Below are 15,409 nucleotides of genomic sequence, written 5' to 3' on the forward strand. Positions count from 1 at the left end.
CGGTGGCCATGTTGGTGCGGGGCGCCGGAGAGCATGCGCACCAACGGCCGGCTCGCCGCGCAGCTCGCCAACCGCCTGCGGGGAGGGCCCTGGGAGCGCGGCAGCCATGCTTTTGCGGGGCGGCCTCCACCTGTCATCTTGTTGCGTGGCTCTGACGCTATCCCCAGGACTAGTAGAAGACATTCCCTTGTCAGCATGGTTGTGTTTTGCCACCACTCTGAGAGCAGCGCTCAAGGGCACCAAAAGGACTGAGAGGGTGCACACCACTGCCTCCAACAGTTTGGACGGCTTATGGAGGTGGGAGAGGGCGAGCTGGACGGTGGCCTCCGCCTTGCTCCCCTTCCGGGGTTCCACCACCTCGCGGGGCCCCCAACCGCTAACTGCGCCCTACTCCCGCCCCCGGCCCCGCCCCGCGCTCTCGGCTAGCCGCCGGGCCCTGCAACTGGCCCGAGGCCGCGCCCCAGGAGTCCGCCTACCCCGGGCCAGTTGGGTGGGCGGCCCGGTGGGTGGGCGCGGGGCCGCCTCTACCGGCTGGCGGCCGTGACTCGACGACCTTGGCCCGGAGGCTCTAGCGGGAACCCACCCACGGCGGCGGCGCGGACTTTGCCCAGCGCGGGGGGACGGAGCGGACCGTGTGTCCGCGGGCGGGCCGCAGAGATGTTGGCCTTCGCTGCCAGGACCGTGGTGAGTGCGGCCGGGAAGCCGGCCTAGCGGGCCCTGGACCGGGCGGGCGGGCCGCAGACCGGGCCAGCAGCGCAGCTACGCCCGAGTGGGAAAACCGGCCGTCAAGGCGCCGCGGCCCGGTGCCTGCAGTCCAGCCTCACCAGCAGCTGCTGGGCCGGGGTCGGCAGGTGGGCTAACCCCGCTTGGCAGAGGGGGAGACTGAGGCTTAAGGTCAGAGGCTAGATCGGAGCCACACTCTGTGGCGCCAAATTCCAAAGACCCGGCAGACACAGTAAGGACCCTGGCTTCAGGCAGCACCTCCACCCTTAGACCCGGAGCCAAGGAGCGGAGAGACCAAGAGTGTCTCCTCACGGTTATTCTCTGCTTCACACACCTGTCGCACGCTCAGCCTGAGCCATTTCTTCCCCGGCCAGAGCCACGTCTCCAACCCCATCCAGTTGGTCACCTTCCCCGGGCTTATCAAATGGCCCCTGAGGGATTGTGTGTGGCCAGAGACACTCCAGTGAGGGCATCAAGCTGGGCTGCTCAGAAAGTCCTCAGAATTGGCAGAAGGCAGCAGGTGGCAGCCCCATGCCCTCCCTCTCTACCAGTCACTCCCTCCAACTTGATTAACAACTACACACCCCCATGCCTCCACCCCTACCCCCAGTCTTACCCGGGGGCAGCTTGGAGCAGGTAGTGCTGCTATCCTGACTTGGATTCCTTTCCTTTCTACCCCAAGCATATCTCTGTTTGTATCTCCCTCTGTCTGGGCCAAGAAGGGTATTCAGACACTGCCAGGCCCAGAGGGCTGAGGTACCCATCCACCTGCCCAGAGGCTTTTCCAGATTTTCCAGGACCTCAGAGCTCCATCTCATCCTTGCCACTGCCACCTGAGCTCTGTTCCCATCCCACAGATGGCCTCTAGGTCATCTTCTAGGACCTGCTAAATGGCCTGATCACTTTACTGCCAGGAAAACTGAGGCAAGGGGAGACTTGGCCAGCATCCCCTGGACTCAAATCTAGTCCAATCCCAAAGCCAGCATTCTTTGTTTTTGGGGGGGTTTTTTTAATTTATTTATTTATTTATTTATTTGTCTGCACTGAGTCTTAGTTGCGGCACTCGGACTCTTTAGTTGCAGCATGCACGTGGGATCTAGTTCCCGGACCAGGGATCAAGCTCGGGTCCCCTGCATTGGGAACTCAGGGTCTTATCCACTGCACCACCAGGGAAGTCCCTGGTTTATTTTTAATGCCCAAAGGTCTCGTAACCCCCAGCTGAATGAGCCACAACTCAAGAGAACCAGGCTTTGGTGGAAGGGTGGCCCAGAAGGGTCCCAAGAGTCTTAGAGGGAAATGTCCATTTACACTCCCTTCCCAGTGTCTGCTCCTTTGCACCAACCCCAGTTTTCAGGACTATATTCAGGGTTGTGGTTTAACCTCAGCGGCCAAGCAGTTTCTGTCCTCCAGCCAAGTTGTCCCCCATCAAACACACCTATGCAGATTCCGACAGGTGCATTTTTAAAACCTCTTGGCCTGCCTCCTTAGCATTGGGCCCATCCAGGGAAGAAAGGGAAAAGTTTTCCAGGTTTCCTTCTACTCCAGTGCACACCACCAGCCCTCTCACCTGCTCCCCATTCCTCCATTTCTGGAAGCTCAGGAGGGTGGAACAGCTCCTGTGACAGACATAAGCCCAGATGCCACCACAGCTGCTGTAGCCATCGCCACTGCCACCTCTGCCTCCCCCTGAATCTTGGCTCTTGTCTTTTCTTTCCAGCCCGGGCAAGTGGCTGCCTCTTGCTAGGTTCTGCTCACCCACTTGGTAGCACAGTTAGGCTTAGAGATCCAGCCCAAGGCAGACAGACAGGGCTCAGAACCTCAGTCCTGCCATGGAGGACGGGCAGCAGAAAGAGAAGGTATGAAACGGAGCCTCTGCCGCTTGCCTGCCCACTGCTGCCAGCAGCCTCGGACCCTCCTGTCTCTCCTTCTGTCCGCCTCCAGAGTCTCCAGACTCTCCCTCTCTGTCAGCTCTCACCCTCCTTGCCAGGCCACTCAGCTCTCTCTTGGCACAGCGCTGCCCCCATGCCACCCCTGTCCCCACCCCACAGACAGGAAAAAGCCTGAGACCTCGCCCTCACCCAGAGGTACTGTTGTCGTCTGGCCCTATCTGATTTTCTCTTCTTCCCTCCTATGTCTCCACCTGGTAAGGATGGGAGAAAAGGAGGTGGGGACCTCCGGGAGGGAGTGGTCACCTCACTGCTGGCTGGCTCGTTGTCCCAGGGTGAGAAAGGTGGGGCCCTGTGCATCCAATAGGTGAGAGGTCCCTCTGAGCTCTGCCACCCCCAGTAGGTGCCATTCATCCTGACTCGGTTCCTCTGAGTGCTGCCAAGATCAGTGGCCACTCCCCACCCTCCTCCATCCCTACTTACATCTCCTGGCTCCTAAGAGGCGGGGACACCTACAGCTGGAGAGCTGGGAAACCAGGGCAGGCACCACCCAAGAGGCCATCTCTGACCCCAGGAGTGGGCACATGAGTGCCCAGGACTTCGGCTTTGGGATTGCCAGGGCCTCCCAGAGCCGGTGAGAGAATGAGCAGGATGTTCTGCTGCCTGCAGGTGAAGCCCCTGGACTTCCTCAAGCCCTCCTCCTTGATGAAGGTTTCCAGTCGCTTTAAGACACACCAGGACTTGCTACCCCGGCTGCCCGTGCCCCCGCTCCAGCAGACCCTGGACCGTTATCTCAAGGCGCTGCAGCCCATCGTGAGCGAGGAGGAGTGGGCCCAAACCAAGCAGCTGGTGGAAGAGTTTCAGACCGCGGGGGGCGTAGGGGAGCGCCTGCAGAAGGGGCTGGAGCGCAGGGCCAGGAAGATGGAGAACTGGGTGAGTGGGAAGGCAGGGGGCACACCAGTCCCCTTGGCTCGCGTGGAGGGTTAGGGGAACAGGGCACCCCCCACCCAGAGACCTGGGTCGTTGTGAGCGTCCCTCCTGTGGCCTGTTGCTGGCTGCACACCCCAGATTTTCCAATACGGGCTGCTCTGGTGCATCCATTTGCACCACGGAGTTTCTTGAGCACTTACTCTGTGCCTGGCACCAGGCAGGGTGCTGGGTGAGCAAGAAGGGCACCGTCAGCGGCCTGTTGGAGCTGACATTCAAGTAGGGCAGGAAGAGGACACACGCGAGTGGACGAGGTCATCTCAGGCAGTGAAGTTCTATAGAAATAAAAAGGACGATGCGAGAGTGAGAGTGGAGACCAGTAGCATCTTCATTCTGAAGGGGCAGGGAGGGTAGGGAGGGGGCGGTGTTGGGTCTGAGACAGACAGAGGCAACAGCACGGGCAAAGGTGGCAACAGCTGGCGCGTTCGGGGACAGAGGCTAGAGTGGAGTGCAAGGGCAGGGCGGGGCGGGGCCCCCGGGAGAATTCGGCACTTGGACTTGAGCTCAGTGGGAGGGGGCTGCAGGGTGATTATACTGACAGTGACTCATTGTCCTGGTTCTGTGTCTCAGTCTGTCACAAAGCGTGTGCAGATGTGTCTGCGCTGATGCCCCGGGCACTGGTCTGTGCGCGTCTTACACCTCAACGTGAAGTTAGAGAGGACTGCCCTGCTGCTGGGAGGGAAGCGAGGGTGGGACAAGGAGCCCGGTGGGGAGGCTGGCGGGGAGAGGGTGGGAAGTCATTTGGTCCAGGGTATATTTCGGTGTCATGGCACTTGCTGTTGGGGGTGGGGGGTGGACAGTCCTGTCCTAAAGCAGCTGTGTGGGGGAAGCGAAGGGGGATGTGTTGAGAGAGGGGTGAATGAGGGAGAAGCGGGTGTGCAGGAGAGGACCAGAGCCAGGTCTGGCCCTACAACGTGAGGGGCGCTGTGAAGGAGCGGGTGGAAAGGTGGGGGCTGCACAGAGGAGGTGGGAGTCATCAGCTGGCGGAGGGCACAGATGAGCCTTGGCGGGTCAGGGCCTTGGACCCTGGAATCAGGGTCTCAGCAAGTCTGAGGCCTGGCAGTTTTCCAACTTTGTTTAGCCCAGAACTACTGCTTCAGACAGAATCTGCTGGCTAAAGGGCTGGGGCCACCACCCCCTCTCCACTCACAGGGCTCTTAAGGGGCTCTACCACTGCCCAGAAGATTCTCACTGAGGGAATGCCCACATCTACAGGGTCTCCCCTTGACTCCTGAGCTCAGGTCAGAGGCTCTGAGGTCCTTTATGGCGTGAGGGCTCCTGGCTAAAGGGCAGCCCAGCCCGGCTGTCCCCAAGGAGAGGGAGTTCCTGTCTGCCCCTCCCTGATCTACAGATGAGGAAACTGAGGCCCAGAGAGATAGATCGAAATCCCAGAGCCACACAGCATCTCTCCAGGAGGCTCCAAGTTAGACAGGAGGGTCTGGCTGATCAGGGGCCGTGTCTCCAGGTCACAAATCAGCAGACAGCAGTCGCCCACTGGCCTGCTGTGCCACCCGGGCACGTTGCCCTCCTTCACCCCTTGCCAGGGGCCCAAGGCCAGCAGTTTCCCAAGGGGAGTCTGTGTGGTGAAGAGGCACGTCCCAGTGCTATTTAAGATGGGGTGCGGAAGCACAGTGGGGCCTGGGTCTCCAGGGATTGAGGGACCTGCCACAAAGAGGCACATTGGGCCTGTGCTTGGGGGAGTGTGTAGTGGGGGTGATGTTGCCATCAGCACCTAAGGTACAAGGGTGACAGTCACCTGGTTGTCCCAAGACAGGAGCTTTCAGCAGCATGTCCATGGCTAGTCCCCAGAGATACCCTGCCCTGGGCGGAGGACGGCCAGCCCAGTAGAGATGCAGCATGTGTCACCTACATCTTGTCACTAGTGCAATGATTTGTCTTTACAGTGAGCTCCCCAGATTACCCTGACCTTGAGATCCAAGTGGGTGTCCATTCCCTAGTCCGACAGCAACAAAACTGAGGCCACAGAGGACCAGGATTCCTGAGGGCTCCTCTGAACCCCAGGCTCCTGCCTACCTGGACAGTGCCTACCTGAGATGGGCAAAAACTCATTCATCAGACTTTCTTTTTATATAGCTTTCTCTGTTTTCCTTTCTGTCTGTCAGACAGACGTTTTTATTTCTAAAAGTATTAAACTCATTGACCTGAAATATGTAAGATAAGGAAAAATGGTTGATATTTCTGCCTCTGTTCTTCCCCCCACCCCCGGTTTCCTGCCAGTCTTTTTTTCTTGGCAGTGTTGCCTGATTTCCCTCACTAATGCTGACTGGCTCCATCTAAAGGGAAGATGATGGGATGCCGCTGGGTTTAAGGGATTGGGCGGGGTCTGGATCTGAACATTCACTTTGAGAATCTGTGCTCCCTAGAGGGGACAGAGGGTGCCCAGCCAGGTCCACTGGCCCTGGTGGGGAAGGGGCAACCTGGTCCCCGCCCACCCCTCCTCACAGGCTCTGGTCCTTCCCCCAGCTGTCCGACTGGTGGCTTAAAACAGCCTATCTCCAGTACCGCCAGCCCCTAGTCATCTACTCCAGCCCTGGTTTGTTGCTGCCCAGGCAAGACTTTGTGGATCGGCAGGGCCAGCTTAGGTGAGTGGCCAAGGTGGGCGTGGGGCTCTGGGCTTTCTGCAGGGAGATCGGAAGGGCCCCAGCCCTGTTCGTTATCTTTCATCCCCACAAACAGCCTTAGGAAGTAGGGAGCATCATCCCTGTTTTACAGGTACGGAAACTGAGGAGCAGAGCAGTGAAGGCACCTGCCCAAGATCACCTTTCAGGATTGGCTGACCCAGACAGGAAGCAGGATCTTCCTGGCTCCAAAGCTTCATAACTGTTAACCACCAAACTGCAGACTAGGTCCCCTCCCTCCCCCTAAACCCGAGGCTACCCCTCACCCCAGTTCTGGCACTTCACCCCTCCTTCCTGCCCTCCTCAGCTGGCCACAGGGGTGACCTTTGTACACAGTCCCCTTTCCACATTTGGCCATGTCACTTTGCCTTGGCCTCTGTTCCAGTCCTACCGGGGGTAAAAATACCAGTGACGAGGATCTCCTGCCCAAGGGCTAGACGCTCACGGCTATCACTGCTTCTCTTAAAGGGATCAGGGCACCCCAGGAAGGGCCAGGGGTTCAGGCCCAGGAACTCTAGCCAGTGGGCCCCATGTTGGGGGCCAGGAGCACCCCCAGGCTTCGGGCATGGTTGATATGGCCCAGACAGTCCAGGGATGAAGGGCAGGTTGAGCACGGTGGCCTGGGGGACACAGAGGCCCAGAAACAGGAAGGGATCTAGGAGAGGGGAACACCTCACGCCACTGCCCTCCCGTTCACCCTTCCCCTACCCCCACAGTCCTAGGTCCCTCCATAACTGATGCTTCCGAGCAGGGTGACGGCCTTCCAGACTCCAGGCTGTGGATCAGGGCCTCAGGCCCTCTGCAGGTGGAGTCAGAGGGCACTGACTCATAACCCAGCCATAATCATGCTGCTGTTCCTGCCAGGCGCTTGGCCAGCGCATCTCCCTAATCCCTTTCTGCACTTGGACTCCTTCAGGCTCTCTGTAAGCAGTGAGAGAGGAGGAAGGCAGTAGGTCGCTTCCCTGGACTAGGCTGCCCCCACCTCTCTGGTGTCTCTGGCCCAGGGACCTCCTTCTGGGTGTCCGCACAGCCTTCTGATCTCTAACTGGTCCCTCCAGGTTCGCTGCCAAATTAATCGAGGGCGTGTTGGATTTCAAGGCCAGGATTGACAAGTGAGTGGCCCTGCCCCCACCCTGTCTCCTCCCACGTTGATTGCCTGATGCCACAGCCACTCCAGCCGGCCCCGCCCTACCCCAAGCCGGAGCCCCCTCCCCGCCCCCCGCACCCCCTGCCTGGGTGCTGAGCTGGCCCAGAGCTCAGTCGCTTTCACTTCCTGTTGACCCAGCCTCTTTTGGGGCTGGGGAGACAGAGCATGGGGATTGGGACACCTGGGTCCTCTGCTCCAGCTGCCGTGACCTCCTCCTGGTGATCCTATTCCAAGAGACCCCTGGAATTGGCATCCCAGCCAAAGAGGACCCCGCCCCCCCCGGGGTTGACTTGCCGCTTCATCTTCCCTGTGGCAAACTGCAGCCCAGAGAGGAGAAGGGAGTTTCCAGGGTGACTCACGAGCAGGGTGGATTTCAGGCCTCCTGACCCAGTCGGGCTCCAACAGGCCCCCCTGTCCCCAGCCTCACGCTGAGGGGGAGGGGGGACACGAAGGGGCCCAACACTGCTTGTGTGAGCCCCACTGCCTGACCAAGCCCGCAGCCATACCCAGCAGCTCCCTGTGGGTCCCGCCCTCCTCCCTGTCCCTCTGCCCTGCAGCGAGACCCTGCCCGTGGAGTACCTGGGGGGAAAGCCGCTGTGCATGAACCAGTACTATCAGATCCTGTCCTCCTGCCGCGTGCCGGGCCCCAAGCAGGATTCGGTCACCAGCTTCAGCAAGACCAAGAAGCCACCCATGCACGTCACCGTGGTGCACAACTACCAAGTGGGTGGGCCCCCCGCAGTCTTAGCCCCCCGCGCGGTTGCCGGGAGGAGAGGGGCGGGGCCGAGAGTCAGCTTCCCCAACACACCTGCCCGTGTGCCCCCGGAACAGGCAGGCCCTGGGCCTCTCTCCGCCCTAGGTGTCCAGCCAGGCCCCGGCCTGAGGGAGGCCAGGAAGGGCTGTGGGCTTGGCCAGCCTGGGGAGAGCAGTGCAGGGACCTCCGCCCATCTCCTCGCCCTCGGCCTGACGCCGTCCTCTCAGCTGGGCTGCCAAGGCCAGCAGGAGGCTATGCTGGGAGGTGACTGCTGCCCATCTGAGGCTCCCACGAACCCCCTTCTCTCCACCTGCCTGTGCCCGGACAGTTTTTTGAGTTGGATGTGTACCACAGCGATGGGACGCCCCTGACCTCGGATCAGATCTTCATGCAGCTGGAGAAGATCTGGAACTCATCACTGCAAACCAACAAAGAGCCCGTGGGCATCCTCACCTCCAACCACCGTAACTCCTGGGCCAAGGCATACAGCACCCTCATCAAAGGTACCCCTGGGAGGGGAGGGGAGGCCCACACCAGGCCCTGGGCAGCCACGTGTCTCACTGAATCCTCTCAACTCGGAGCGGGTGCTGTTGGCCCCATTCCACAGAAGAGGAAACTGCAGTGCGGTTGGGTCCAGTTTATTCTTTCTATTAAGTAGCAAGTTGCAGTGAGAATGCAAGTCCTCTAGCTGAGGAGCCCACCTCCACCATCCCTCCAAATCCCGCGTCGGTCAGGGGCATTGTCCCCAGAGTCAGCCCCCGGGTCGGATCCCCGACTGCCTCACCGGCTCTCTGCGTGACGTGGGCTTCTGTTTCCTCCTTTCTGAAGTGTGTCAGGTGTTAGCCCTACCTCACGGGGTGCCGTGGGGCTGCAGGCCCCTGCTAAGTGAAGCTCCGGAGGCCTCCCCAGGCCTGGCCCCCGTGCCACCACACACACACGCGCACACACATCTCCACAGACAAGGTGAACCGGGAGTCAGTGCACTCAATCCAGAAGAGCATCTTCACCGTGTGCCTGGACGCACCCATGCCTCGGGTCTCGGAAGACGTGTACCGCAGCCAGGTGGCTGGCCAGATGCTGCACGGGGGTGGCAGCAAGCTCAACAGCGGCAACCGCTGGTTCGACAAAACGCTGCAGGTGAGGACCTGGCAGGGCCAGGACTCCCGCCCAGGCACGCACCCAGGCTTGGCCCGCTACTGCCCCGGGACTTCCTGCCCCTCCCCTGGAGCCCAGAGTCCCTGGCTTCCCAGCTTGTAAAGCAGGGGGGAAGCCAGCAGGTGGACGCGGCTATAATTAGTAGCAGTCAGCCTGTCATTACTGGGCCTGGCCCGGTAACCCGCGTCACCCCCCAACATATCCATCAGCAGATCAGAGAGAGCCTGGGATGTGGGGCCAGGCAGAGTGGCATAACCTTGGTCATGACTTTGCCTCTGTACCTGTAAAATGGGGTGGTAGGACTCGCAAGGGTCGTTGCGAGGACTCAGAAAGGTCTATTTAGCACGGGATGTGCTTAGCGTGACCTGGGACAGGTGTTCCAAGGCCCCCAGTGAGTGTTAGCTATTAGGAATAACAGTAATAAGTCAGCAGAACCCCTTGAGATGGTTCAGGGACGCCCTACCCATGGGACCCAACTGGAGAGTGGCTCCAGGGACCTGGGGCTGTCGGGGTCCCCATTCTCCTCTGCAGTTCATCGTGGCAGAAGACGGCTCCTGTGGGCTCGTTTATGAGCATGCAGCAGCAGAGGGACCCCCCATCATCACCCTTGTGGACCACATCATTGAGTTCACGTGAGTGTGGTTCCCCCATCCTCCAGCCAGTTCTCCAGCTCCTGCTGACAGGTGACACAGAGACGACAGAGTAGCCTTCAAAGGAGCAATGGCATTCTCCCTTATACCTGGGAATCTGTTTCTTCAGAGGAAGCCAGAAGAGGGCATGGGGTTTAGAGTCGATCAAACCTGGGTTTGAATTCTGGCTTTGCCACTTCTCAGCCTTGTGACCTTGGACAAGTCCCTTCCCCTCCTCCGTTTCGCCATTTAAAAGCTGAAATGAAGGCAGTTTTCAGAAGAACAAACCCAAGAGTCTCCCTGGGCTGGTCCCCTCCAGCTTTGGGGACCCATCCTCCCCATCCTAATCCCGGGGATGGACCCAGGCTCCCGAGACGCCCAGCAGGAGCCTGAGACCCCCACGTCCTATGCAGGAAGAAGCCCGAGCTCGTGCGGTCTCCCATGGTGCCCCTGCCCATGCCCAAGAAGCTGCGGTTCAACATCACCCCCGAGATCAAGAGCGACATTGAGAAGGCCAAGCAGAATCTCAGCATGTGAGTGCTGGGTGCCAGGCGGGCGGGGCCGGGCCCCTCTAGCCAGAACAAGAGTCAGCTCTGTCATCGTGCCTGGCTGGTTCTGAGACTGCCCTCGGCCCCTCCCTGGGGTTGGCAGAGGCTGCCAGGTGTCTGCTCCTCACCCACCTCCCCCGACCCCCAGCATGATCCAGGACCTGGACATCACGATGTTGGTGTTCCACCACTTTGGAAAGGACTTCCCCAAGTCTGAGAAGCTGAGCCCAGACTCCTTCATCCAGATGGCACTACAGCTGGCCTACTACAGGTGCGCCCCGCCCCCCATGAAGGAGGGATGAAGCCTGGGGGCAGAGGCGGGGGGACCTGCCAGGGGTGTGCTCAGCCCACCTCCCACCCAGGATCTACGGGCAGGCCTGCGCCACCTATGAAAGCGCCTCTCTGCGCATGTTTCACCTGGGCCGTACCGACACCATCCGCTCGGCCTCCATGGACTCACTGACCTTCGTCAAGGCCATGGACAACCCTAATGTGACGGTGAGAGGTCCGGGGCAAGGGTGGGAGAGCTGGGTTTGAGCCTTCTCCCTTCCTGCCATTCTGTCAACACGCAGCGAGCACCTATTGTATTCCAGTCCTGTGGTGGATACTGGGCATCTAGGGGAAGATGGAGCCATGAATTTATCAGTGTGGCGCTTTCTCTCAGCCGAAGAGAAAAGGAAACTGCAGTGGACCCTTGAACAACGTAGGGGATAAGGGCACCGCACAGTCAAAAATCCACATGTAACTGTATAGTCAGCTCTCTGTATCCATGGTTCTGCTTCTGCAGGTTCAACCCACCACGGGTCGTGTCATACTGTCGAATTTATTGAAAAAAATCCACGTGTAAGTGGACCCACACAGTTCAAACCCGAGTTGTTCAAGGGTCAGTCATCAGCAGTGAGCATTTGCCCTGTGTCAGGCCTTGGCTGGGGACTGGCCAGAGAGATAGCAGCTCCAGAGCCTGCTGTCAGGGAGCTCAGAATCTAGAGTGGGGAGTGGGCCACTGAGGAGGGTGGCAAGAACAGGAAGCTTCAGCTCCCTGTCCCCTCCCCCTGCCTAGGAGCACCAGAAGGTGGAGCTGCTGCGGAAGGCCGTGCGGGCCCACCGAGCCTACACCGACCAGGTGAGCCGGCGCCTCCTGTCCCTGCTCGCTTGACCCGGGCATTTCCCACTGGCCTGTCCACCTGCCTGTCCATCCCTGCAGCAAATGGCTGCTCCCCTTAGCATCAGACATCCCTCCCCTAAGGCTTGGGGCACTTGGAGCAAAGCTGAACATCCCCATTTTACAGTGGGAGAAACCAAGGCGAGGTCCAGTGACTGCCCGGGTTGGCCTCTGGATCTTGCGTCATGCTCTCCCTGATGCCCCTGGAGCCCAGGATGCTGAGCGTGTGCATGGGCTGGCAGACAGCAGGGTTCCTGCCCTCTGACAGCTTGGGCTGCAGTCAAGGGGTGGAGATCTGGTTCCCATCCTGGCCCTGAGCGCCTGTACGTGCCAGGCTTTGCCCATGTCACAGGCAGAGGTCTATTTAGATCTCACTGCTGCCCCACAAAGGGAGTTTAGTGACTGTCCCTACTTCACAGATGAAGACACTGAGGCTCTAAGATATAAATGACCTGCCAAGGTCCCTCCCAGGATGAGCCAGGCCACCCAGCTGCAGTCCTGTGCTCTTAGGCTGCACTTTCCTGCCTCCCTGGGTGGGTCCCTGGGCCTCGGTTTCACCATCTGTGAAGTGAGGGCTCTTCTGCTTGGCTGCTCTGGTCTCACGGGTCTGAGGGGGCCAGTGAATGGAAGAGGCATTGCCGCCACAGGCTCCTGAGGAGGGCGACGGTGCCTCGTGGGCCTGAAGCCCCTGTTCCTGACAGCTCCCCTTCCTGCAGGCCATCCGTGGGGAGGCCTTTGACCGGCACCTCCTGGGCCTGAAGCTGCAGGCCATCGAAGACCTGGTGAGCATGCCCGACATCTTCATGGACACCTCCTACGCCATCGCCATGCACTTCAACCTGTCCACCAGCCAGGTGGGCCACTGCCCTAGGTGCCCTGGGGGGGGAGGGAACAGAAGCCACTAGAAACTGGAGCCGGACAAAGGCTGCACTGAGTGGAGCCGAGGTCCAGAACACGGTCACTTGGTGGTGATCTGACCCACACAGGCGCACTCCCGAAGCAGCTGAGCTCTGGAGGAGGAGCTGGGGTCAGGGGGCTTTGCTGCAGCTCAGGCAGGCTGAGAAGGAGTCAGGATCCCCCCCACCGCCCGCTTTCATTCAGTCACTGATGAGATGTTAAGGAACGTCTGATCCATGCCAGCCTGCGCCGGGCACTGGGGTAGAGCAGGGACAGACCACTGTCCCTGCCCCCAGGGGCTCACATTCCAGGCAGGAAGCCCAGGGGAGGACGCAGCCCCCGCTCGGCAACGTCAGGGAAGTCTCTGTAGAGAGGTGACACCGGAACTGCACCCCAAAGGATGAGAGGGAGTAAGCTGTCCGCTGGAGACGAGGAGAGGGCGTCTCGGGCAGAGCACGGTGGGAGCCGACGTGGAAAGGCAGGCTGGTGCCACCATGGGGCTGGGATGAGAGCCTTGGTCCTGTGCCATTCTCAGGTCCCTGCCAAGACAGACTGTGTCATGTTCTTTGGGCCCGTGGTCCCAGATGGCTATGGTGTCTGCTATAACCCCATGGAGGCGCACATCAACTTCTCCGTGTCGGCCTACAACAGCTGCGCAGAGACCAATGCGGTCCGCCTGGTGCACTACCTGGAGAAGGCGCTCCTGGACATGCGCGCCCTGCTGCAGAGCCACCCCCAGGCCAAGCTCTGAGCCCTGCTGCTCAGGCCTGCCGGTGCCACAGCCAAGCCGCCTTGGGCTGGGCCACCCACCGGGCCCTACTCCTTCGCTCCCTCTCCCCCTGGGCCCCCGCAGATCTGACCGAGTCTGGGACGGCATCCCCTAGCAGGGCCCGCGGCGCCGAGCTGAGTACCTTCCGTGGGTCCTCGCCAGCACCCGGGCTGAGTCCAGAAGCTGAGCAGGAGGTCGGGCCAGGTGCCTAGCATCTCACCCGCTGCGGCCTCCTCCTGGGAGAGGAACCAGCCGAGCTCATCCCTTGTCAGGGTGGGGACTGGGAAGTCCCTTTCTTACTAGCTCAGCTCTGCCCAGTTCCTGCCATGTGCGTGGCCAGGCTGGGGTCTGTACCCTGATCTCTAAGCTCCCAAGGACCTAGAGACGGGGTTACCTGGAGCTGGGGGCCTCCAGGCCTCCCCAAGGCTGAGGGGCCAGGGCGCGAGGGGTGCTGGTGGAGGGGAAGCCCACGCTGTGTCACAGCACCGTCCCCCGTGGCTCCCAGGCCCCAGCTCGCTTGCTTCCACACAGCTTGATTCCTGAACCATGTCCTGGTTGTATAATAGTATCACGCGAGGCAGTTAATAAAGGGGAAATTTGTTGGGAAAGAGTTGTTTCAGCGGAGAAGGCAGGCAGGTTGCGGCAGATGCCTGGCTTTGCCTTCCTGCAGCTTTCCCCGCATCTGGGAGCTGGTGTCCAAGCAGCCAGTGGGCCCAAGGGTAGGGCTCCCAGAGGAGCGGAGCTCTCAGGCTTGGGTCAGGAAGCCAAGGGCCAGCTCGGACCTCAGGGCTCTGGGCCAGGACGGCACCAGACCCAGGCCTGCGTTCTTCACAGATACCTCCCACCTACCCATGACCTGGGCCTCTCCAGTCCCATGGGCTGTGTGCGGGGACAGCCCTCCCAGGGGACTGTGGGGCCCTGTACCCTCGGGTCTGGTTGTCTGGGCAGTGTGGCTGACACCCAGGGCCCAAGGCCTCATCTGCTGCCTTGCACTGAGCCCAGCAGGAGTGGTGGCTGAGCAGCCGTGCTGACCCCAGCCCTAGCCACTGCCTGGGACCACCAGGCACCAGATCATGTGGCCACCCAGTCTGAACATTATATCTGTCCCCAACCCCATGCACCTGGTACGGGCAGGGTGTCCTGCCAAAGTCAGCTGGGCTGCTTGTGGAGTGCGGGGGGACTCTGGCCCTGAGGAAGACACATGTGAAGCCCCAGAGGAAGATGCCAAGGGTGGGAGAGGCTACCCAGCCTGTGGGTGAGGTGCTTCATGGCCTGGCTGACCTGCGATGGTCACTGAGGGAGGTGTGTCCTGAGGTGGTCTCCGTGTTTCAGATGACGGAACAGGCTCGGGGAGCGCATGCCACGCTTTTGGGCAAAGCCTCAGGGAGCAAGGAGTGGAGTCCAGCCCACGTGGGGAGTGGGTGTTACCTGAGGCCTGGCTGCTCCTTGGGACCCCGGCAAGGCCAGCAGGGTGGGGTGTTGCCAGGGCAGGGGTGCACGAGTGTCCCTTCAGGGACCTTGAGCAGGAGGACCTGAAGAGAATCCCACCTCGACAGCGCAGAGGCCTTGCTCTGCAGCTGGGGAGAAGGGCTGGCCCCTGGTGTCCTCAGGCTGGGTCTCAGGAAGCAGGGCCCGCAGCAGGAGTTGAGTGTGCCCTGTGTGAGCAGCGCCAGGGCGGAGCTGCACCGACCCAGCCGGGGGCAGGCAGGGAGGGGAGACAGTGATGCAGGCCAAGGACACTGCAGTGACACACACCCAGGACTCCTGAAACTCAAGTTCTCAGAACTGTATGGGTCTGACTGTAAGGCAGGATTTTTTCCCAAAACGTTATCCTTCAGAAGTGAGGTCATTCCGTTGCATTTGAGTTGTTACAGGTCTCATAACACAGAGGCTCACTTAGTTCTTTAGGACAGCAGAGTACTGTTTGGGGAAGACACATTTAGCACCTAAAACAACCCCAATCACTGTTAGATGGAATGCTTAGAGGTCCCCTGGTGGAACTTCTGGGGGAAAAAAGTCAAAAGAACGATGAAGATGTAGTAATTATTCCTGAGGGTGTGACCTGTGACTTCACACTTTGCAAGTGTTGGATGCAGGACAAGCAAGTGTCTTA

At 60.2% G+C, this 15,409-nt stretch overlaps 1 protein-coding gene across 2 annotated transcripts; it reads left to right on the top strand.

Annotated features, from left to right (window-relative positions):
• The first annotated feature begins 123 nt into the window (after nt 1-123).
• On the top strand, nt 124-13,904 carry CRAT (carnitine O-acetyltransferase). Of its 2 annotated transcripts, XM_061199789.1 has the most exons (15): nt 124-684; nt 2,441-2,579; nt 3,279-3,542; nt 6,081-6,199; nt 7,294-7,347; nt 7,940-8,105; nt 8,465-8,639; nt 9,095-9,273; nt 9,823-9,923; nt 10,334-10,453; nt 10,617-10,739; nt 10,831-10,966; nt 11,529-11,591; nt 12,347-12,484; nt 13,063-13,904. In XM_061199789.1, the coding sequence occupies exons 2-15, from the start codon at nt 2,553-2,555 to the stop codon at nt 13,276-13,278; spliced, it is 1,881 nt and encodes a 626-aa protein (XP_061055772.1). In that variant the 5' UTR covers nt 124-684; nt 2,441-2,552; the 3' UTR covers nt 13,279-13,904. The 2 variants fall into 2 exon arrangements, with proteins under 2 accessions (XP_061055772.1, XP_061055771.1); XM_061199788.1 differs by lacking the exon at nt 2,441-2,579.
• The last annotated feature ends 1,505 nt before the right edge of the window (nt 13,905-15,409 follow it).

This window comes from Eubalaena glacialis, chromosome 9 (assembly GCF_028564815.1).
Source record: "Eubalaena glacialis isolate mEubGla1 chromosome 9, mEubGla1.1.hap2.+ XY, whole genome shotgun sequence".
NCBI lineage: Eukaryota > Metazoa > Chordata > Mammalia > Artiodactyla > Balaenidae > Eubalaena > Eubalaena glacialis.

Excerpts from the sequence above, each read along its gene's own strand:
- CRAT (XM_061199789.1), top strand. The coding sequence starts at position 2,553 with ATGGAGGACGGGCAGCAGAAAGAGAAG. Across the intron at positions 9,924-10,333 it reads GACCACATCATTGAGTTCAC|GAAGAAGCCCGAGCTCGTGC; the intron begins GTGAGTGTGGTT and ends CGTCCTATGCAG. Across the intron at positions 11,592-12,346 it reads ACCGAGCCTACACCGACCAG|GCCATCCGTGGGGAGGCCTT; the intron begins GTGAGCCGGCGC and ends CCCTTCCTGCAG.